The sequence below is a fragment of the Trachurus trachurus genome (genome assembly GCF_905171665.1).
Source record: "Trachurus trachurus genome assembly, chromosome: 1".
NCBI classification, from domain to species: Eukaryota; Metazoa; Chordata; class Actinopteri; order Carangiformes; family Carangidae; genus Trachurus; species Trachurus trachurus.
This window is the reverse complement of record NC_139891.1, coordinates 25,057,429-25,081,831: the sequence shown is the minus strand read 5'-3', so window position 1 is coordinate 25,081,831 and position 24,403 is coordinate 25,057,429. Positions and strand designations below refer to the sequence as shown.

The following is a 24,403-nucleotide window of genomic DNA, read 5'->3' as shown; positions in this document are numbered from 1 at the left end:
AGGGTCTATTTGTGTACACTGTCTTGAGTGTAAACAGGCAGGATTACTCCAGATTTGGCATGCCTGGAGGTGTGAAGAACTGGGCCACCAGATCCTGAGGCCCAGGGCCAAATAAAACTGGGCCTCAGATTCCTTCACTGCCAGCACAGAAGCACTTCACCTAAACCTGCTTCCACAAACAACGAGTCCTTTCCTACATGTTGGATGTTCTGAATCCCCCCCCAAAAAACGTATTCTACTCTCATATTCTCATATCCTATTCTCTTCTACACCTGCATGCAACAAAATATACCTTTTTGAATTAAGAGTTGCCATCTCATGCCAAACCACTAGTTATAAGCATGACATGCATCCATTTTCTTCACCTCTGTTTATGATAAGAATATAGACTCAGGGCTGCATAAAGTCTGCAGTTATCAAGTCTTTTCTTGCTGATGTTAGTTGTTGTTGGTTGAAGGTAAGACTACATATATTACTTTCAAGTCAAACAGCCACTTTGTCAACAGTTACCTGATTTGTGCCTTGTTTTACAATTCAAACCCCCAAAATATCTAGTGTGCTATAATAAAAGAGTAAGAACAGCTGCAATAAAACAAAAAACAAATTACATTATTGTGTCATCTTTGATTAAAAACACATTTTATTGCCAATTTGGTTAGTTATTAACTAAATAGTTGCAAATGATAATCAATAATGGATCTGAGTGTGAACTGCATGTCAGATATGAGTTGCTTCAGGTGGAGATCTTAATGAAGTAACATAGTCACCTGTGTTCAAATGTCTCAAGGTTGTGGGACCGTAATGTGTTGTGCTGTTTTACACAATACTGTCAGATGTTTACCAAACAGCTTCTCCATATTTGTAAATGAAGTGGACAAAACTACACAAATTTCAAATTACATGATGTTTAGTGCATATGCAGCACAACCAACCTCACAATAACAGAAACTGAAAAATGTATGGAGCCATCAGACTGTTAAATGCTCAGGATGAGGCAGCTCACGATCAGACTTCAATATAAGGGGGATGGGAGATAATGGCACCCTTGTTGTTTATTTATTTCTGTCACACAGTGTGTACAGCCCTTTGAAATGCATGTGCGTGAGTAATGTGCTATGTATGGATAAAGTGCCTGTCCTTATTTGAACTGTTGATGATTGGATACAGTGATGATGGCTGGATGTGTACCAGAGGTTGTCACTGATGTACATTATTTTACATGCGCTTGTGTGGGAGAGTATTATAATAAAACTGCTCATATTTATTTTTAAAGATTTTTTTTTATATGTTAATGCATTTTACCACGCTTTATATTTATCTCTATGTGAGTTTTGTGTTACATTGCAGCAAATCTCTCTTTGGGAAACAGCAAACTTACAGGTGAAGCCTGTTTGATGTTGCATTGCATCATAGCCTACAGGTGTTTCTATTTTTTATTAGTCAAATGAGTGCTGAGCAAACCCCTTTTCCTTTTCCAGACTTCTTGTGCGCTTTGTATTCATTTGCATTGTTAACACACAACCCTTGACAACAAAAAGGCTGACTTTGGCAGATTTCCAAAGTGGAAAGTAGGAGTTTACGAGTAACACCTGAACGCAGCACAAGTCCTCGCCTCTTTTGTCGCTGGAAATAGGCCTAATACTGTTTGACACTTGGAGATAGTTGGCTGCAGTGGACGGCGTGTCAGGTTGCTGCTGGTTTCCCCGGGTTTTACATGTCGCACCTGTGTGTCCCGCACTTCTCTCTCTCTCCAACGCCGTGCTGCACTTTCGTTTCTACTTTGCACTTTCTTTTTTTCTCCCCCCAAACATGTTACAAAATAGCCTAAGGTTATTAGCCAATCTTGGATAGACGTAAACAAAAAAAGAAAAGAAAAAAAAACATTTGCGCGGTATAAACAATGTCGTACAGTTGAAAAGCAGCAAGTTTTTTTTTCCTCCACCTCCATGTGGATACACTTTGGAGGACATGGAGAAGTTGCTCCAGATCGCCCCGCACTCTCTGGCTCTGGTGCTGTCGTCGCAGCAGGTTTGCGGCGGGGAAGGAGATGTTGGAGAGCGGTCACTGCCACTGCCGCCGCCGCCGTCATCACCACCACCGGCCACCACCACCACCACCACCACCACCGCTGCTGCGTCGCCCTCCGTCAACAACCTGCAGCATCACAGCGGCTACGAAGTCTTCGCCAACTTCAAAGCCGTGAACATGCAGCATTTCTGGAACAAGGCGCTGACGCAGGCGCTGTCCGAGATCTTCTTCCTCGGCTGGATCGATGAGCATGTGCTGCTGATCCAGGGCAAAGAGGTTCACCTCCAGGTCCTCAGGAACGGGTGGACCAGGCGGACACTGAAACCACCGCGGGGCTTTGACATCAAGTGCATAGGTGGGTATGTGTTTGTCCCCCCAATGAGGCTGCATGCATTTATTACAACACTATTAATGTAGGCTACTCTGGACAAAGTTTCAATGGCATCAACAAAACAGCGGGTGATGATGATGCCACCTAATCTGTATTCCACGTGGATCTCTGTTGAGCTCAGGGAAGGTAGTTGGGTCTTAGAGACAGGACACTGAGGCTTTAAGTTTGGAAGCAACGTGTTATCTGTTGTTTAATCTGGACATTTGTCTTTTAAAATGTCAGAAAGCCATATGTCACAGACCGTCCGTCAGGGAAACTGATCAAAAACATTTATGAGTAGAACATTTAATCTTATATCTTGGCCCCTGAACATGAAATCTGCTGATACCCTCCATATTCATTTGCATTTTGTTTTCCCACTTGCAACTGACTTGTACTGACTTCACACTTAAATTTTTATGATCACAAGTCTTAATTTTCCACTATGTAAAGACCAATAGAGTAACTAAGAGTGAATAGCCTACTGAACAAAGCAGCAGCAGGAAGCTTCACAATTGTTTGTCTCATTGAAAGTGAATGGAGTTGTTCTGTGATACAAAAACAGTCACACAGCTTCATCGGGGAAGTGATAGAAAGCTGCAGTGTTGTAATGGTCAGTGCTCAGAGGCCTGACAGACTGCCTGCATCTGACTTGCAGTGCAGTTTGTTTATGAAGACTTGTCTTGAGACTTCTGGACATGACCCAAGGGATTAAAAAATCAGTCACTGTCGCTAAGCGATGCACAGATCCGACCTCACCTCTACTGATGCGTTGTGGACTCAGAATATCAGTGCAGTTTGCGATCTGTTTACCTCATTGCTTGCTCAGAGCTCACTGGAGTCATTCTTGTGTAGCCTACATCCAGATTTCTTCTGATGGTTGTTTCATGCAGATGTCCACACCTCTTTAATTGCTGGCAAAATGCTGATGATTGGCATTGGACCTAATATGACGCTCCTTCACTTTAATTGTGAGCTAAGTACTTTCGCCTGAGGTTTTCATATGACACCACGAGTCTGAGCTCTGCTGGCAGGTTGCGTGAAGTCAGTTGAAGAAGCTAGTCTGAGGAGGGGGAGAAGAAAAAAAAGCAGCATCCCACTTTATAAACTTCAGCTACTTCATGTCATGTGAGCTTTAGCGTATTCAGAAAGAAGAGCCGGCACTGAAGCCCAGTCCTGCTGCCGTTCAACATTCCTACACTCATACTCATCAAAGATAATAATTTATTGTATGTGCTGGTACAGGTTAGGACGACTTGAAAGTGTCAGCAAGTCTTAACCATCGCACCCATCACACTGCCCTCACAGCTCTCTCATGCCTGCAGCGTGGAGCAGATCATCTTATACATGTTTGTCCCACAACAGAGCGCTGGTTTCGATCATCTGTTCCATCAGGGAGCAGAGGGGAGGGAGGATGAAGTCGTAGGTATTCAGCCCTCGTTCATGAGTCACTGTATACTGTAAGGCTGACTGACACACTGCGTCTAAATGAAAGTATGTCTGTCCAACTTTGTAAGAGTTGACTTAACGCATTAGTCCTGCAATTTAAAGGATCAAAAGGGAATTAGCAAGGTTTCACTGTGTTTTATAGGGAGGGATATTATCACTACAGCCTGCATGTTACTTCATGTTGTATAAAGCTGCACTAATCAGTGTTTTTATATTAAAGGGGAACTATGCAGGTCTAGTCGCTTTTCTGCAGTTTTGCTAACCCTCCTCCCGGCCATGTGCATTTGTTTTTAACAAAGCCAGTGAGAAAGCAATACATGGAGTGGTTGATAGTGTTATACGATGTTTCCACGTCTATATTTGTGTAGTCTTATCTGTCATAAACAAGAGATTACAGGTTACAAATCAGTTAATTTATCACAAATCATTTATTTTACCATCACATTTACTCTGAAACCTTTTAATCAAGGTGAAAATGTATTGGTAAAAATCCCTGCATTGTTCCTATTTAACAAGCCACTTTGTTTGTGTCAACACAACCTGCTCTCCTTAAATCTGAAAGTGTATGAAAGGTATTGGATGTTAAAACTCTTCTGTGGCTCTGTGCATGCTATCAGATTCCTACATTAGAGCTGATGATTGGTTTCAGTAGAAATGTTCAATACCTGTTTACCCCAAGGTCTACCTCTACCATAGTCCAAAGTATATCTTAAAGATAGATGAGTGTGTGTGTCTGCCCATAAGAGGAGGTGACGTAGCTTCACCGACACTACAGACGCAAACACTGATAAGCTCAGGAATGTTTGTCTTATGGCTAATAACTCACCAGACTCACTCTATAATGCTCTATAACAGCTATACCAACAGAGCTGGTGCGCTCTTTTTGTGCAGATGGGAAATGAGATGCTGATATTGTTTTTCATGACATGCATCTAGGCCCATGATCTTGGAGAGGAGATATTAACCTGGTTTGTCATACCACTCATCATCTCAAGTCTAATAGTAAACTCATGTGAATTCAACCAGCAGTTAAACTTTAAACCTTTTTGCCTCTTTGAGGTCACCTGAAACAGCTCCCACATCCATAAACATCCATATAACTCAGAATACTATAGTGCATTTATTTATTTTTTTGTTTATTTATTTATTCATTTTTCAGCTTCAAGACATCCTCATGTTTTTAATTCCCCGTGAAATCCAGTGCAGTGTTGATTTTCTAGTGAGAGCTGCAAGTTGTGGTGTGACTCATTTTCTTAGCTGTGGAGTCGAGATGTTAGCTTGTGAGGCAAGTTCAAACAGAGTTCACACAAATTCTCACCATATATTTGTGCTCAGTATTTGTAGCAGTGCACACTTGCAAAATAACAAGATATTTTCTTTTATTAATAATGTTTTGGGCAAATGAATCTGAAATATTTATGGATACGCTCCCCCAGAAACAAAAAAAAAAAGGTGATTAAAGGCTGCAGGGAAACAGGATTAAAAGCTTTGTCATTTAAAAATAAAAACCAGTCACTATAGTTTTACAGGGACAATGTTATTGTTTTGAAGTGCATTTAGATGTGAGACCACTACACACATTAACAACTACATTTTCACATAGTCCAGATTACTCACCAAACTGCCTGAGAATGTTTGATTAGGGCCGAGAGCTAAAAAAGTAGCTGGATTAATACATTTTCACAAAAAGTGGTGTATTTTCAGCTGTGTGGAAACAAAGTGTTTTTTAATTCTGACAATTCAATCTGATTAACTGAGGGACTTTGTATCCGTTAGCAGCCTATAAACAATAGGCCGGGAGGAGTGTGTGCTCCGAAGGAAGGAAAAGTGGAGCATTTGTTCAGGAAAACACTATTGCACTGCACTCCCTGCTACAGCCCACTCCTCCATTGGAAGGAAAGGGAGGGTCCCGGCGGAGAATAGGGGGAAATGTTTGACGCAGCGGAGAGATTTGTCGCTGTATATCTTTATGTCAGATCAGGATGTGTTATGTTGGCTGCTGTGGCAAAAAATGCTTTTGTCTCCTTCTGTGTTTGGGTTAAAGACAGGACTCAAAAAAAAGAGGTGTGCTTGTTATCGTTGTTGCCTCATAGCAAGGAGGTTGTGGGTTCGATCCCCAGGCCTGGGGTCTGTCTGTGTGGTGTTTGCTTGGGTTCTCTGGCTTCCTCCCACAGGCCAAAGACATATGAACACTGTGTGGACTGGCACCTCTAAAGTGCAAATAGTTGTGGCCGTGAGCATGTGAAGTTGTTTGTCTCTATGTATCGGCCCTGCAGGTGGGATTGGCTGCAGGTTGAGGCTGGCGATGCAGCCGGTGGTTGGATCACGGATGGTTGAGGTTGTAATGTTGCACAGTGCTGGACTGCTCATAAACAGTTAGTTCATGATCACCTGAGGATGAACGTTACTAACTTTTAGAGATCCTCCGTCATTTCATTCACCTGCTTCTGAATTCTGCTATAATTAATAATAATTACCGTATAGCATCAGGACTTATTTCACCTGGAAAAATACAGTTACCTTTAATATTATTGTTACCGTTGTTGCTTCTACTGCTACCATTATTAACAATATTATATTATTTCATTGTGGTTGTTTTCTCTGGTCTCTCTCTCTCTACTTTCTTTCTATCTCTTGCTGTCTCTTCCACTCCAACCCAACCGGTCGAGGCAGATGGCCCCGCCCGCCCTGAGTTTGGTTCTGCTCAAGGTTTTTTCCTGCCACTGTCTCTTAAACCGCGTTTACACCTGGCATTAACATGTGTCCCGTATCCAGATTGTATCTGGATACAATTTGACCGGATACTAGCATTTACACCTGGCATTAATATGCATCACCAGTGTCCACAATGAGATCCGATTGAGATCCCATCATGTATTTGCGTGGGTAAATTAAAAAAGAAAAAACGTACAGGACGCATTACCCTTGTGGTCATGCGTCCCTGACCACCTTTGGAGGTCAAAGTGTCTTGGGTGCGTTTACACCTGTACTTCATGTGGTCAAGCACTATCCGATTGCAATCCGATCAATGAAAACACATGTTAATGCAGGTGTAAATGGAAAGTGAGTGTTTGCTCATGGTGGGAAATGTTGGGTCTCTATATAAATACTGATATGAACAGGAGATCTAGGCCTGCTCTGTTTGAAATGTGCCTTGCAATTTCTTCAGCTGTGAATTGGTGCTTTTATAGTTAGGTGTCTTGATTTGACCTAACTTAGCAGATATTAGCTTGCTAACACACAAAACAACATTGTCAACATTATCCATGTTAGCGTTTAGCTCGTTGCACAGCTGTGGCTAAGTAGAGCTTCGGGGAGCTGCTAGCACGCGGCTGAACACTCTTAGTCTCATTTTTAACTAGGTCATGGACTCTAAGACCATGACGCTTGGTAAATCTATGATGGTGCACATTAATAATAAATCGCTTTAATCTCCTGTAGGGCTGCGGCGAACAAATTATTTTCATTTTCAAAGTAAAGTGCTGAACTTTTTACTCAAATAATTGATTTTATGTTTTTGCCTGCAACATGTCAGATTGATGGTGGAAAATATAAATCCCATAGCTCAAAGTGATGTCTTTGGATTGCTGCTTTTAATCTGAAGAGCATAGCATTCCTAATCTCACAGACATTTAGTTCACAGATGATTGAAATACTGAATCTGTTATTAAAGTAGTTTCAGTTGATCGATTTTTCAATGAATTCACCAATTACTCCAGCAATAATTGAAAATTTGCACATTTGGATTAACCAGGATGATTTTTTTTTTTTGCAAGATTTGAAATCCTTATATTCACTACCCATAGATGGATGTAATATTTTTTTATGCCTTTTGGACTATCTGAATCTATGAGGCTGTTTTGTGTGTTGACGGATTACATTTTGCAGCAGCAAGCATTGCAGGAGTATTTTGTGTCCGTGTAACAAGACAGTCAGTGCCTCGTCTGTCTGCTTTCTATCTATCCATCTATCTATCTATCTATCTATCTATCTATCTATCTATCTATCTATCTATCTATCTATCTTGAGTAACTGGCTCTTTAAGGGACCAGCACTCAAAGGTAACAGCTATGAGATCATCGGCTTGCGTCGTCATGGCAACAAAGGCTGTTGCAGCACTACTGAGAAATAAAATGGCTGGCTTGGTGTTGCTCTCCCTCCTCCTCCTCCTCCTCACCCCTCCTTCCCTCCCTTCTCTTCCCTTCCTCTTTGGTATCAGTGAACTGGAGCAGATTGGTTGTGACACTGCCCCCCCCACACCACGCCACGCCACTCCACCCCACCCACTCCTCCACCCATGCCCTGTCCTGCCCTCTCACTTTGCTCCTTATTCTGCCCCCCCCCCCCCCCCCCTCCTCCCCAAACACACACACACAAACACACTCAAACACACACACAAACTGTCCATTCACACTCGGCACATGTGAGTCAGCAGGAGTCTGCAGCAGCGAGCAGGAGCTGCCACTCTTGGACGTGATTAAGGTGATGCTCCGGGAGTTCAGCTGTTTGTCCCACAACAACAGTTTAGTTTAGTGAATCAACCGGTGGGGGGACACTCTGGAGAGAGAGAGACAGAGAGACAGAGAGGGAGAGAGGGAGGAGGAGGCACAAATCAGCACCATCACAATGACGTGACGTCCCTCCCGGTTGTGGCTCTGTCAAGTCTTTAGATTTTGGTCTTGGAGTCATGAAAAAAGAGGTAGGATGGTGGTTTAAGTCCCCCCCCCATCATCCTTCAAGAGCAGAGCTAGTGATACATAGGGGGAGGGAGGGGGGGAGGGGGGTGAGAAAGGGGGAGGAGGGGGAGGATGGAGCTCTTTCCATTCCTTTGACATCACCTTAGGGCCAGAGAATTTAAAATCTTTTTTTATCTGTGTGTGTGTTTCAAGCTGTTGATATTTGCTCTCCTCTCTGCCTTATGTATGTCCTCTCTCTCTCTCTCTCTCTCTCTCTCTCATGCACACACACCCCCCTCCCCTCCTCCCCTCCCCTCAGCCTCAATCACCCAGACACAGACGCATGCATGCTCACGCAGAATCGCGCGCAGCAGGCGGATGCGCGCATACACACTCTCTCTCTCTCCCTCTCCATCTCTCTCTCTCTTTCTCTCTCTCACACACACACACACACACAGAGACACACACATACATACACGTACGCACACACACATACACACACGCACACATACTCACACACCCTTCCTGGAGGTGCTGGGAGCAGCTGCAGCATTAGCGTTGAAAGAGATTTGCCGTTCACTGGAGTTTGCATCCCCCCCTCCACCCCCTCCTCACCCACCGCCACCGCCACCACCACCCACCCCCCCTCCGTTAATGAATGGATGCTACGGCGATCGGCTCTGGAGCCTCTTCCGTTGGATTGCGGGAAACGGTGGATATCTATTCTTGAATTTATTTATTTATTTCTATGCTCTCCATTTTTTTCTCCCCACCCTCTCCTGGTGTGCTGTTGTCGAAAGGACGATGGGGTCTTCTTCTTGTGCTTGATCGGATAAAGATGGAGGTGAACGTGGCGTCTCCGGTGCTCGGCATACTATTGAGGTTTCACTGCCCATTAGGGTGAATGGAGCTTTTATTTCTGTTTTTTATTTTTTTTCAAGTGGGCTCTTTTGTTTTCCGGGGATCGGCCGAGCACTCCTGTGGTGAATTGAGCTATTGTCGAAGACTGGGCCTCTTAAAGCTTTGAATCTTTGACCATCCATCCATCCATCCCCTCCCTCCCTTTCCTCCCTTCCTTCCTTCCTTCCCCTGGTCCCTTCTCCCTCTAAAAGGAACAAGCGGATCCCCAAAAACCCCTCCACTGAAATCTCTCCTCTCCATCCTCCTTGCTTCCAATGCCCCATTTCCCTCATCTCTACCCGTGCCCCCCCACCACCACCACCACCTCTCTCCTCCTGCTCCCTCCTCCCACATCAGAGCGGCTACGTAATGTGCCTCCCTACGCATGCAAATGGGGATGCTACAAATGGTGGCTGGGACTGATGCCGATGAAAGGGTGATGCCTCGCGCAATCACCTGCACCTCTGCCGCCGCTGCCGCCGCTGCCACCGCTCCAGATCAGCCTGGGAGAGCCCAGCAGCCGATGACAACCACCACCCACAGCGTGAACACAGTCGTTTGTAGCTTGCCCGTGGATGTAAATGAGACGTGTGTATGTGTGTGAAGGTGCACACTGGTTCCTTCCTGCCATGTCTGGTGTGTGATCGCTCTAGCGGGACCTTCTTACTGATGCGGGGGAGGCACTGAGCCTGAGGTTGGTCGACCTCCCCCTGCACATCCCTCCCTCCCTCCCTCCCCCCTTCCCTCCTTCCTACCCCCCTCCCTCCCTTCCTTCCTCCCCCATTCCACCCCTATACCTTACCCCAGCAGCCCCCACCTGGTAAAAAAAAAAAAAAAAAAAAAAAAAAAAGGGGGTCACGATGAAGAAGAACCGCAGCAGCAGCAACGTGCGGCGGGCCTGGCCCAGCTCGGAGCTCGCCGAGCGGCCGCTGGAGCACAACCTCTCCCGTAGCGAGAAAGACATCCGTGGTGTGCAGAAGCAGCAGCATCTTCCTCCCCCTCCTCCTCCTCATTTCTCTCCGTCCCCACCAAGTTATCGTGCGCCAGGTGAGTCAAGTCAGTCAGACACTCCCACTCCCACCGCCAGGACAAGCTCCACCCTCTCTCTACGCAGAGTTTTGCAAAGACAGGTTTTGATTTTTAAAAGGAAGGGAGGGGGGGGGGGGGGGGGGGGTTCAAGTTCAAAGAGTTTTCAAGTCAGAAATGCTGCTAACTTTTCCCTCTGTGTGTGTAATCTTAACACTGTGTTGTTTCAAAATTCATTCAGCTGTCTCAGTGGGTGCAAATCTCTGTAACTTTCTCACTTCAGGACTCATTTCCCCATTTGTTTCATCACTCTGATTCGTATTTAAAATATATAGGCTATCAAAGCAACAGCAAAACACTATGCAGAGATGTAGGCCTACGTTAGCCAACTGTGTAGGCCTACTATTTAAAATCGGGTATAATATTTTCCCTCATTCTCAAATGTTTGGTAAAGGATAAAGGATTGCTTCGCCTTGGCAGCATATTTTCGTGACAAATCCATGTTTTGTGTTTGAGATTGTAAAAGGGTTTTAGGGTCATATGATCTGTTCTTCACGTCATGATATGAAAACGTGCTCCTTTCAGCCCTGGGTATTATAAATATTTTTGACCTGCCTTTCTTTCTTGCTTTATTGTAATATGCGAAACATAAACACAGCAACCTCATTCCCACACTCCATGAAGATTTTTTTATACTCCAAAAAAGAAAAAAAACACACAAACACACACACACTTTAACAGCAGAAGACAGGGTGTTTTTCTTTTGCACGGATTCTCTGGCAGATCCAGCTTTTCTCGTGTTTACAAGAAACTGGGTAAAGCTTTGTAAAGCCACATAAAGCTGGAGGGGCTGTGATACTAAGCAGAGATAACGTCATCGTGTTGCTTAACTGACCATTCAGCAGAGTGCGGTGAGGAGGCCGGGCCCTGCACACACAGCACAGGTAACAAGAGCTGTGGGCATTAATTTAATGGACAAGGAAACTTTAAGAACTGTCCATCAATCAGGCAAAATCAAATCTGTGAAATAGCCATGAATCTTAGTAAACATGATTAGATTGTTGTGAATTATTATTATTGACAGATCATGAATCTGGGATAAATGGGGTATTGGATGTTACAGCGCCTACGTCGTGTGGTGTGATTCTCTATCGATTACCAGATTTAGGTCAGAGCAGAGGGTCAGTACAGCACAGATGCTGCAGCGGCGGATTCAGTGTGTCGCTTTACAACCTTTCAGTAGGGCAGATGTTTGCTCTCAGAGGGGCTTGAAGCCGGGCCGGCTGGTTGTAGGATGATCTCACTACTCACTACTGCTGACAGCAAAGCCAGCTTAATTCAACAAAGGCAACAGAGAATTTCTGTGTGTAAGCTCTGAATGTGGCGCTGAAGTCGGTTGTATTTTGTCACATTTCAAATATGTCGACTCGCTAAAGGGATGGGGAGGAGGAGCTTCCTTTTCTGTTTTGTCAGACGATGGGAATCGGATAGGAGAGGAGGTGGCAAAGATTCGGGTGATCTCACGCTACGGATGATGCTGCCTCTGCCTCTGCCTCTGCTGCTGCTGCTGCAGCTGCCTCGTTTTGCTAACCTACGAGAAACAGGAGGAATGAGTGGCTAAGGAGGCACAGAGAGAGGAGGGGTGGAGCCAATCCAGGCAGCATGCAAACTGCTGCTGTTTGACCATTACATCATAGCTTCACACGCTGCGCCTGCTGTTCATTCATGATCTAACAGTTGTGCTTGTGCCTCCTCCTCCTCCTTTTCTTCCTCCTCCTCCTCCTCCTCCTCCTCCTCCTCCTCCTCCAGGTGACGTGTCTCCGATCAGTATGTCACCCATCAGCCAGTCACAGTTCATCCCGCTGGGGGAGATCTTGTGCCTGGCCATCTCTGCTATGAACTCTGCCCACAAGCCTGTCAACCAGGAGGCTCTGGTGGAGCACCTCACTGCCAGCTTCCCAGGTACGGTCCTCTTACCTTGTCACTGAAGTGGGGGCAGCACTAAAGCATGCAGTAACTGTCCTTTGAATATATTATGGGATATATGTATTTGATCCTCAGTAGAAACTGTAATTTGTTGTGCGTTGTACCTCGGTTTGTCGCCCGTCACCGGCTTCTTGTTCGTCTTCCTCTACAAAAGATTCAACCACTTACATTTCACACATACCTACTGTAGAGGCCAGATTTATGGAACAAAGTAAAGCTCTATGTAGCCTTTTAAATATCTATTGAGCTCATTTAATGGGCTCCTGGCATATTTCGGAGATTAATGAAGAATTGAGATATTTCAGCATCTTAATGTTTCAGCAGGAATAAAGCTGAAATGATAAGTTAATGAACCAGTTATCGATAGAAAATGAACTGGCAACTCCATTGACAATCATTTTGTCACTTCTCAGGCAAAGATTCTGGCTCCATATTAGAGTCTGAAAAATCACTGATATGTTGATTAAATAAGTATAGTCTGTTTTTCCTGTCTTCACATATTGAAAATATTCATGTCCTGTCTTTTAACCATTTAAACATAAACAATATTTTATTATATTAAATAATAGGTGTAAGAAGAGCACAGTTTAACCACCACATGGCCACATCAGAGTTGAAAGGGGGTGAACTTATAGGTTGCATCATTTATGTGTAAAAAAAAAAAAAAAAAAAATTACACAGGGGTGATGTAATGTCAAGGCAACGCATGGTCTTGCAAGACAGTGATTATGAATGGGAGGGGGGGGAATAAAAAGGCCATTTTTAATACAAATATTTAAAAAGGGAATATTCAAATAAAAAGCTGTGAAGAAACTCTGATGTGCCCACCAGGGTGTTTTATCTGTGTCATGCTGTGCAGCCTAATTTTGTTTAAAACAAACATTTTAGTTAGTGAGATCCCAGCATTTCCAACACGATATTACATTTGAAAAGGTACAAGGAAAATAAGTACGTAAGTTATATACATATTTATTTATTAGTCGGTGACAACAATAAAGTTATCTTATAATGTAGCATGTGTAACTGTTATTCAACGTAATTGTATTTATGTTCTGCTGCTGCTTGTAAACTCGTCGTCCCTGTAAATGAGGGAAACCTCACCGACCAACGAGTTAAAATAAAGGTTTAAATAAAAAAAATTAAATTAAAATAAATGTGAGATATATTTCCATATTGGACTGGTAAATTCAAATAAATGTGGCAGCTTTGGTTTGACAATTGGACTCAGTGTTGGCATCATATGACCTCAATTAAAATGTTTTTATTTACAACAAATACAGTTTGTGATACTGTCATACAGTTGGTAAAAACAGTTTGTCCTAAAGAGATGTGACAGATAATAGGTTTGAGATGGATTATCTGATCATCAGAGCATTATTGGATGTTCATTTTACATGAATGACCTGAGCATTTTAACAGGGTAGAGAAATCTCTAAAATTATAACCTGTCCATTTTTTTTAAGGGAGCAACAAAATGTTCTGAATGTCCTGTGTTTAAACTGTTAATATAAATCACATGGATTTGAAATGAGTAGGCTATATGAATCTGTGCGTTAACTTAGTCTAATGTGTCTCTTGCAGGCGTGCCTACACCCAGCTCAGAGGTTCTGCGACATACCCTGAACATGCTGGTGCGAGAGAGGAAGATCTACCCGACTCCAGAGGGCTACTTCATCGTCACTCCACAGACCTACTTTATCACTCCCTCCCTCATCAGATCCAACAACAAGTGGTATCACCTGGACGACCGGCTGCAAGAGCGCCAACCGCAGCAACAACAACAACAACAACAACAACAGCAACAACCGCAACAACAACAACAACAATCGCAACAGCAGCAGCAGCAGCAGCAACCTCAACAATGCACTTCGCCGCCTCAGTCTGGCAACGTTACACCATCCACACCGGGCTGCTTAAGAGAGAGGCCTCCTCGCAAGAATCACAGTGACTCATACAATTCCTATCGAGAAGACCCCTCCAGACTTCACGCCTCTGCACTCCAGAGTAAGTCACCAAAGGAGCACAGGGGAGATTCCTATCAAAGCAAGCCACCCAAGGATCACCACGGCGGGGAACCTCCACCGAACACGTCGGCCAAGGAGCACCGAGGAGAACCGCCTTCATACCCTTACCCCCCGCTTCCCACCACCCCTCCCGTCCAGCAACAGCAAACTCCGCCTCAAGCCGATCCGGCCGATAAGAGCAAAAGCATCACTTCTTTCCCTTATAAAACTGACACTCTGACCAAAAAGAAAGAGGGAAGTGGTGGCAACGGAAGCGGCGAGAAACAATCCAAACGGTTCGGCCTCAGGCTCTTCAGACTGAGCTTCAAGAAGGACAAAATGCGGCAGCTGGCCACGTTCTCCGCCCAGTTCCCCCCAGAGGAGTGGCCTCTTCGCGACGAGGATGTGCCGACGACGCCCATTCCCCGCGAGGTGGAGATGGAGATTATCCGCCGAATCAACCCCGACCTGACGGTGGAGAACGTGGCGAGGCACACGGCCGTGATGAAGAGGCTGGAGGAGGAGCGGACGCAGAAGAACAAGGCGTCGTCTTCGGCCCAGCACAGCGCGCGCAGCAGGAGGGGGAGGGGCCACAGGAGGGCCCTACACGGTAAGTCTCGATCTCACAGTAAACCCCGGACCTCGAGGGGAGACCCGTCCGAGGGTTCGAATTGGGACCTGGTGTTCATGGAAAGAGATTACCGCTTCTTCAGCCACTCGTTAGTTCGCTCGCCGCGGGAGGCCATGTACACGTTGGAGCGCCGGCGAAGCGGAGGCGCGACGTACCTGGTCCACAGCAACCCCAACATCACCGAATCGTCCTGCCCCGTCACCCCCGAGTGGGACGTGTCCGGGGAGCTGGCCAAGCGACGGACAGAGATGCCCTTCCCCGAGCCGTCGCGTGGAACATGTCAGTCCAGAGTGCAGCGGAGTCACAGTCACAATCAGGACAGGAAGTCGCGGCACGAGAGGTCCGATCAGGCGAAGGAGCGATCTCGGTCCATGGACAACTCCCTCAAGGGCCTGTCGCTGGGTGCGCCGGAAGAGTTCGAGCCCAGTCTGGAGGAGCGTAGTCATTACTACACTGACGACGGCACCCTGCGGGCCACGCAGAAGTCCTCCCACTACTCAAGGATTATGTTCTCTGCTGCTAAGTTCCACTCTGATTTCAATGTGCCTGATTTGGGGAAAGGGAGTTTGGACGAGTCGAGGATCCGGAGTACGATGGAGAGGAACAAGAGCAGAGACAGCTTGCCAACGTACAATGAGCTAATGGGACTTTCTCCTAAGCCCTCAACAGATGAGTACTTCCAGTGCAATACGTCAAATGAAACAATCCTAACTGCCCCTTCGCCTCAGGCAAAATCAGAATATGACACATTAACCTCATCAGGGGGACTCCGAAAGGGCTCTCCGGCTGACCGCCAAACGCCTCACCTCACCTCTCCGCACACGATGGAGTACAAAGAGGATTTGTCGGCAGCAAAGGGACAGAATGGCTCGGTGCGACTGACACCGAGCCAGACGCCAGAGCCGGCGCAAAATGCCCGTTTGACGCCGCACCAACACAATGTAGATCCCGGAGGAGGAGGGGGAGGAGGAGGAGGAGGAGGAGGAGGCGGTAGTATGGTGATCAAGAGGAAAGAGATCTTCAGCAAGGACACTTTGTTCAAACCTCCACACAATGCCTTGTCCACAGGCTACGTGGACAGCAGCTACACCAAGTCCGGCACATTGCGGAAAGCCTCACATGCCAAATCAACAGAGGCCCTAGACAATCCTGAGCCCCAGCAGCCTTCCAATTCAGCCACTTCCTCAGCGTCACCTGCAGTTTTACAGGGCTGCTTAGAGCCAACAGTCCCCTCCGCCTCCTTTGACTATTATAATGTATCAGACGACGAGGAAGAGGAAGAGGCAGAGGAGGACTCGCACAAAGAGTTGGCGACAACAGAGGACAGCAAAGACCACGGGGAAGGGGGTGGTAACGGTGGTGGAGGTGGAGGTGGAGGCGGCGGCGGCGGCGGCGGTGGCGGTGGAGGGGAGGGAACCATGCAGTGGCTCCTGGAGCGGGAGAAGGACCATGATCTGCAGCGGAAACTGGAGACCAACCTGACCTTACTCAGCCCCAAGGAGACGGAGAACAGCAGCAGCCAGAAGTCGGCCCACTCTGCCCGTTTGGACAGCATGGACAGCAGCAGTGTCACAGTGGACAGCGGATTCAACTCCCCCAGGTATGTGGCGTAAAATGACCTGTATATTACACAAAACTGCAACCTATAGCGTGTCTTGGATAGGTCATCAGAGCACAGTAGGACCAGATATGCTCTTTGCTGACACAGTACATGTAGTCTTTGTAGAGCCCTTTCTTGCGCTTCATAGGTTAATGAATAGTAACTGTGAAGACCGAAACGCCAAACGATCTTATTTTCCTTGTGATAATGTAATGTTTTATCCACCTGTTAACCTGCATTCTTCCAAATGTGTTTACTGGTGATGGATCCAAACTGACTCAACTGTCATAAACAAGGATAAAGATAGGCTGGTTTGGTTTTTGTAGTTATGGTATAATTCAGGGGCCAGTTTTTACCCAGATGGAGATTGACTGTGGCCTTTATATAACAAATAGTGAGACTTCAGATTGACTACTAAATCCATCTATTACACAAAGTGGTTTAGTTCTTGACTTAAAGGGATAGTTCAACATTTTGGCAAATTGGCCCATTGCTCCCTATAGTTTTAGGAGTAGGTTCATTACCTTTAACTGTCGGTGCAAGCTGTTTTTAGAACGGCGGAGCAGAGCGGCGAGCTGCTCAGAGCTACGCTACGGAGGCTCATGGGATTTCTTGGTTTCCCTCATCAAACTCATCAAATACACAATCCAACAACTCTGAAACGCTCTGGTGGACAAGTTGTGACCTGCACATTCACCACGCTATGAGATAATAACGGAACGTTACAAGAAAGAGTTGTTTTCGAGGTAAATACAGAGACTGCTTGCTGAAAAACTGCCCCCGACAGGAATGTGCATCAGCGGTTTTGCATGAATTTACCTCGAAAACAACTCCGTCTCGTAAAAAATGTTGAACTGTCCCTTTAAGCTGGACTGTGCTACAATGAATTCTAGGTAAAGTCAGACTTTTTTCAACATTGACTGAGTGTTGATTGGCGTCCAACTGCTGAGCTGCTTCTCTTAAGGAAGAATTTAACAGTTACAGGGACATTTTACACGAGTAATTCAACTAAGAGGGAAACAATAAGAGGAAAAATGTGATTTGAAAAAAAGAATGGCTGGGGTTTCCAAAAAAACTCTTAATCGTTTCCCTCTTTTCCTCATGTCTCTCTCTGTAACATTGTTAGCAAACCACAAATTATGAGCTATGTTTTCCTTTTTTTTTGGGGGTTGTTTGGTGCTTCACAGCCCAGGTGTTGATGGTTACTGTGGTAACGTTGGTCTTAGGTCTGAGCTAGCCTGGGGCTAAGGTGTCAAATTTTTTCTTTGGTCCTGAAATGAGTCAGTCTTTATTTTTGTGTAATCAGACTAATCTGGGTTCAGGAAGACTGAACCAGCACCACAGACCAGTAATGAAACATCTTTGTGAAATTGGTTCCAATTAATAATCATGTATGTTTATACTGATGTCTTATGGAGCACAGTCCAGATGTGGACAATGAATAGGCAGAATTGTACATCTGGATGTCATTGCTGTTCTCTCCTGTTGTGCCATTTTTATGAAATATTAATTGGTCAATCAAGGCGTCCTTGTGCCCAGCGGTTAGGAAGCGTGTTACAGCGTCCATGGTTCAACTCCACCCAGCGACCTTTTTTACATGTCACCCTCCACCTGTTCCCACGTTTCCTGTTCACTCTTCTCTTGCTAAAGCCGTATCAGCTTCCTGCTTTAACAACCATCCAGTTCAGACTGCTGCATAGTCCATCTCACATAGTTTGTTGTTTTCTGTCAGAGGTGTTCAGCAGCAGTTCTTTTTTTAACACTCACACCCCGTCGCACCAGGCTCCATCCTGGATTGTGATTTGTGTAAAGCACACACCTAAGGCTGTATGTATGTAAATGAAAGTGTTGCCCTCACAATGTGGTTCACAGATTCTGACGTCTTTCATTACAAACATTTCATAACCACCAGATTCATGATGCTAAACATTAAACCAGCATACAACCAATTGATTAATTTGCACTGATTCTCATGGTTGGTCGGACTGGAATGACATGTAAAATCTCATTAGCGACTTTTTCTTATTTTATTTTGTGCTTTCTATATCTTTTTTTCTCCTCAATATACCCCTGTCTTTGTAAGAACTGGGTCTCTCTCTAGAATAAAATAGGATCTTGACCTTAAGTGCCCTGAGATAATATATGTTATGATTTGGCACAATCCAAATAAAGTTAAAATTCAAAATTGAACTGAATCTTGATAAAAGTAACTGTGATAAATCTAGGAAAACTAGACCAGAATGAAAGAGGGGGAAAGTAAGGTACATACAGTATGAACTCCTGCTTACCAGAGAAAAGTACTGGCAAGATATTTCTTCTCCTTTAGTGAAACAGGAACGCAGTGCAAAAGAGGTCTGACAGATATTTCCCTCAGGAGGTTGTAGTGACCAAAAATAGAGCAAAAAGAGAGAGAATTAAATTCACCTTGTGGTCAGACACATGACTCCAAATGAATGATTATGTTCTGCTCTGTAACTGCTGGATGTGGAAATATACCAATGTGATGTTCAGAATCTGTCCACAGTATCTTGAAGTGGTAAAAATGTTGTTATTCCAGGTTTTAAAGCAGAAGTAAGCGGAAGGTTTGTGTTAATATACCTCTTAAATAGTTATATCTTCCGACAGCAATCACTTATATAGAGTGTTTGGTCCGAAACACAGGTCTGTCAGTCACTCTGCTCTGCTGTAAGCCGAGGAGAAAACTTTCCTTGTATCCTACAACCTTTATCCAATGAGGAGAGAGAACGGCATAAAGGGGCGGTCCTCTCTGTGTGTGCAGCCAAGGGATGCGCGTGAATGTGGTGACGTAGGGACGAGGGCGGGGACTGCTAACTCCATCGGCTGACAGGAAGTTAGCCAAAACGACCGGATCGCTTACTTCTGCTTTAAGAAACTTGCTTTAATCTATTTTTATCTAATTTTTATGAGCTTTCAATGTGAGTAACCTAAAAGAAACAACATATTTTGTGCTGCCTCTTCTCTTAGCTCGTTTCTTTTTTTTTTTTAAGTATATTTTTGGGGGCTTTAATGGCTTTAATGTATAGGAGAGTTGAGAGAGAGACAGGAAATGGGAGGCAGAGAGGGGGGGAATGATACGCAGGATAGGGCCGCTCGTCGCAGGATTTGAACCGGGGTCGCCTGCAGTGAGGACTATAGCCTCAACACATGGGGCTATGCTATACATGCTCTACCAACTGAGCTAAACACCGCCCCCTCTTAGCTCGTTTTTATTTATCTCAGGAAAAAATATTTGCTTTGCTCAGTCAAAATAAGTTTTAAATGACTTTTAATTGTGTTTTAGTAGTGTTCCTCCTTCTTGCCAAGCACCACTTTCTGAAATTTTTGAAAAAATATTTGCTATTCTAATGACAGGTTTTATTTTCGAAACCTGATATTTGAACTGATGTTGACTCTTTTTCTCGCAGGACACGTGAAAGCCTTGCATCCAACACATCCAGCATTGTGGAAAGCAATAGACGGCAGAATCCAGCGCTGAGCCCAGGCCACATTGGCACCAGTGGTATCGGACTGCCATTCAGCTTTCGCGCCATCCCAGAGCCCCCCACCACGCAGCCTGAGAAACTCCAGAAGTCATCGAACTGCCTGGCCTCCATCACCAGCGTCTGACAGGCAGCAACAGACTGAGACCGTGGTGGTGGTGGTGGAGGAGAGAGGAAGAGAGGCGTTTTCACCGTTTTGACCCCTCGGCTTTCCTCAACCAACACACACACACACACACACACATTCATCCATACATAACACCTGAAAAAAAAAAAAGACAACGACGACACACACTCACATTAAAACACACATCTTCAGACTCCTGAGAATCCATTTACTGGGACTGTTACAAAAACAGGCATGGCTTCAAGAGACTGTTCCCACAGCTTCAAGAACTTTACTGCAAAAAAAGAGAAGAAAACTACAGAATATCAAGACCACAGTAGGTGAAGAAACCTACCTGAAGTACTTTGATTTTGGTGACATGGACTCTAGTTTGGCTTATATCAAGATTCTTGATTATTGGTATTGGAAAGTAGTAGACTATAGGATTCAAGTTACATTTGGAAATATCAAAAAAACTTTTTATATTACTTAACAATACATGTCCAATTAAATGTTCTCCTTCCTGAAATAGCGTCAAGTTCTTCAGGATGATTCAATGTATCAGCACAATGTCGAGACAATAAAAGTTGATCCTGAGAACAACGAATGAAAGATATAAAAACATAAATCAGCTCAGATTTGTGTACCGCAATGCAAATGATGTATGTATACTCGATACTTTTGATATCCTAATTATTATAATGGTGGTATTAAAGATGCTATGTGACCAAAATTATGTTTGGACAAAATGAGCTGCACCTCACTCTTCACACGTACACGACGACAACATCACAGGTACGCCACAAAAAAACATCCGTTTATGGTCTGATCTGGAGCTTTTGATCACATCTAGTGAACTTCATCAGCAGTTTCCTCTGTTGTCATGGTGCTGTAGATGCCATGACAACCATGAGACTGATCCTTTCAGTATCATCAAGTACTTGTTTGTAAAGACGTCTCGAGCCTGGTGTCAATGTAACTCTGAGCTCTTTGCTTCTCTTTAATCCCTGGTCTCTAGGCCTCCGAACACAGCAGTGCATTGTGGGAACTGTAGGCACAATGTGCAACGATGAGCAGCTGACTCAATAGTTGTACATGCTGGTTAACTTTAAATGTTACTCAGCTCATTTCGGTTTCATTTTCTATTTTCAGGTCCCTAATGGAAAACTAAGTGATTAATTCATATATATTGATTGACAACATGTTGATCATTGATTCATTTTGAAGCAAAAGGAAAAATCAAATGTGAATATTTTCTGCTTTTGTTGATGGTAAATTGGACATTTTAGGGAATCACAGACCTGCGAACCTGTACGCAATTTGTCATCAAAATACGCTGGTACGATTCGCCTCTCTAAACTACGCAAAAAGCTGCTGACACCTGTGAGTTCAAATGTGCACATGCAGGACTGATGTCATATGATGCAGCAGCGTGGCGTAGCAGCTTCAACTTATTATCAAGCGGCAAATAGCAGAGAATAATGAGTCTGCCGAACTTAGGGTGTTATAGCGCCCTTTTTTTTAACTTAAGTTAAAATAGTCATACTCGATAACAAGAAAAAGCCCTGCCACAAAATCTTGAATAAGTACAAAATCATACATAAGTATTGGCAGTTTGCGCGCAAGAGTAAACATATTTGTGTGCAAACTGACTACATTAAGAGTTATATAATAATAATAATAAATAATAATTCATTAATTTTGTATAGCGCTTTTTCAGTGACCCAAAGACGCTTTACAGATGCAGTAAAATACAACACAGAAAATAAAAAATAAAAAAACTTATGGGTAGTGGAGGTTAAATGCTTGGGTGAAAAGGAAAGTCTTCAGTCGGGATTTGAAGAGGGGAAGTGATGGAGAGTCTCTGATGGGCTGGGGAAGGGAGTTCCAGAGGCGGGGTGCAGTCCGGGAGAAGGCACGATCGCCGTATGTTTTTAGTATGTTTTTATATCTTTAATAAATTAGTGGAAACATAAATAAAATGCTTAAAATGGAAATATTCAAGTAAAGTACAAGTAGGCCTACCTCAAATTTATACTCAAGAACAGTATGTTTTTATTTGAGTAAATGTACTTTCTTATTCTCCACTCGGGGAGTATTTTAAGGGAAGGAAGCTATTGCAGATTGAGTAGACTGCACAGACTATATAAGGAGGGATTTGATTGCCTCTTGGGTTTGAACATGTAGCCAACAGTTCTCATTTTGCAGCAAGTTTACCACTGTGCCATGTTAATTATGGTAACTGATGATGGGGATACAGACAGGACAGCAGACCAGATAAAAAGAAGAGGGTCCATGGCCCCCAGAAGTTCCTCCGACCCTCAAAAATGCCACATTATGCATTTTGCGCAGTGTGTGTGTGTGTGGTGTGGACATTAGCCACCAGTGAGCTTCAGATAATAATTCAGCTAAACCTCCAGCTACAAAGGCCTACATTTTACATGTGTATATCATATAATTTTTCCAATTGAATATAAAATTACCATGTGCAAAGCAAAGTAGTTATGAAAGCCTGCAAAAAAAAAGCCGCATGACACTACTCAAAATATTTTCCCAGTGTTGGCAGGTTTGGAGAATAAGAAGAATTGGTATTTGCAGCTACAGTGCATTGTGGGAAATGTAGGCAGATTGAACAGGCAGTTGCAGACAGTTGTTGATGTGAGGTCAAGGGGTCAGTTTAAGTTCTATTTTCTTTAGAGGAAGTAGCTCCTTATCACCTGATGATGCTGGTGTCTGTGTATTGTTCACAGTCACCAGGATGGTTTTTCCAGGGAGTAACTGTAATTCTGAGCTAAAGAAATGAGTCAATCAACAGAAGGTTCATCTTTTAGGCAACACAGACAGAGATTTCCTGGATCCAGGTCCTCAAACGTGATAATTTCCTTCTTGTCTTTGTCTTTTCTTACAATGAGCTGCATTTCATTTTATTTGAACCATTGAGAAGAGTAGAAATCACTGTGGGTTTATATGAAAACTGTGATTCACACTTTAAATATTCTCTAATATTTTTTTGACGACACACTGAATAAGATAAACAGTGCTGAGATCAGCTGGTAACTATAAGACTCAGTAAACAAATACTAGCGCTGTTGAGGGTCTATGAGAAAGTAGCATTGTCCATACACTTGAATTGGATCGAGCGGGTAGTGTAACGCTATCCTCACAATCTCAACAAGTACAACTGAAATGATATTCATTATTGGAAAATTATAGAGATATATTTGATATGATGTAAAGTGAGACAAGCTTCTTTTTTTTAATTTGGGTCTATCTGACACAATGCTGCAGCTTTTGAGGATCAGACACAGTCAACCCACAGACTCACAATACACAATATAAACCTGAATGGTAAACAGTGCACTAAACAAGAAATAAACACCTCAAAGCTTTCTTTTATAATAGAATAACTTCTAATCAAAAGAGGTTTGTTTATCAGGAGTGTTGTACATCTCAGTGATATCAGTATCTGCAGTCAATATTTCTACTTTTAGGAAGGAATTGTACTATTTCAGAGCACTGACCTTTGAAAAGCTCACAGGTGGCGCCCTCTGCTGGATACCTGGTGGTATGACTGTAAGTTTTCGACAGCTGGTCGTGTGTTTGTGTGTGTTGTTGTTGCACTCAGGTTGCACCAAATGTATGACAACTGAAGCTCATCAAACTGATCCGATAAAGGTAAGTGGCTTGTCCTCATGTTCTAACAAGCTGTGGCGTTTAAAATGGGTCAAAACATAATATGTTCACAGAGAGGATGAAGGCCGACAAGGTTAGAAAAACAAGAATTTGAATTCTAAGAATGAGAAAGAAGATTTAAATTTAAATCAGTTAAATGCCCAAAATATTATAATATTATTAAAGCCTTCACATAATGTTAGTATTTTAAAATAAAGAGTAATCCACCTGGGTTAAAACAGTGCTGTAGTGCCTGGTCTATGGAGTTGAACACTTTAATGGTGTTAAATTTTAATCACTAGTAACATTATACTAAAAAAAGAAGAAGAAAGAAACTGTTAATTGATTAGTTAATTCTGCATTTGAAAGAGTGACATGGCAGCAGCAGGAGCTCTGATTGGACGGTGCTGACCCATGGAGATGTGAGGTCAGAGCTGTTTGGGGTTGGATAATATT

At 43.9% G+C, this 24,403-nt stretch overlaps 1 protein-coding gene across 2 annotated transcripts; it reads left to right on the top strand.

Annotated features, from left to right (window-relative positions):
- Nucleotides 1-1,709: 1,709 nt before the first annotated feature.
- Nucleotides 1,710-20,995, top strand: stox2a (storkhead box 2a; the record flags this gene model as incomplete). Of its 2 annotated transcripts, none has more annotated exons than XM_083976385.1 (4): nucleotides 1,710-2,383; nucleotides 12,259-12,411; nucleotides 14,017-16,669; nucleotides 20,095-20,995. In XM_083976385.1, the coding sequence occupies 4 exons, from the start codon at nucleotides 1,969-1,971 to the stop codon at nucleotides 20,294-20,296; spliced, it is 3,423 nt and encodes a 1,140-aa protein (XP_083832511.1). In that variant the 3' UTR covers nucleotides 20,297-20,995. The 2 variants fall into 2 exon arrangements, with proteins under 2 accessions (XP_083832511.1, XP_083832512.1); XM_083976386.1 differs by lacking the exon at nucleotides 1,710-2,383 and adding an exon at nucleotides 10,284-10,470.
- Between the last annotated feature and the right edge of the window lie 3,408 nt (nucleotides 20,996-24,403).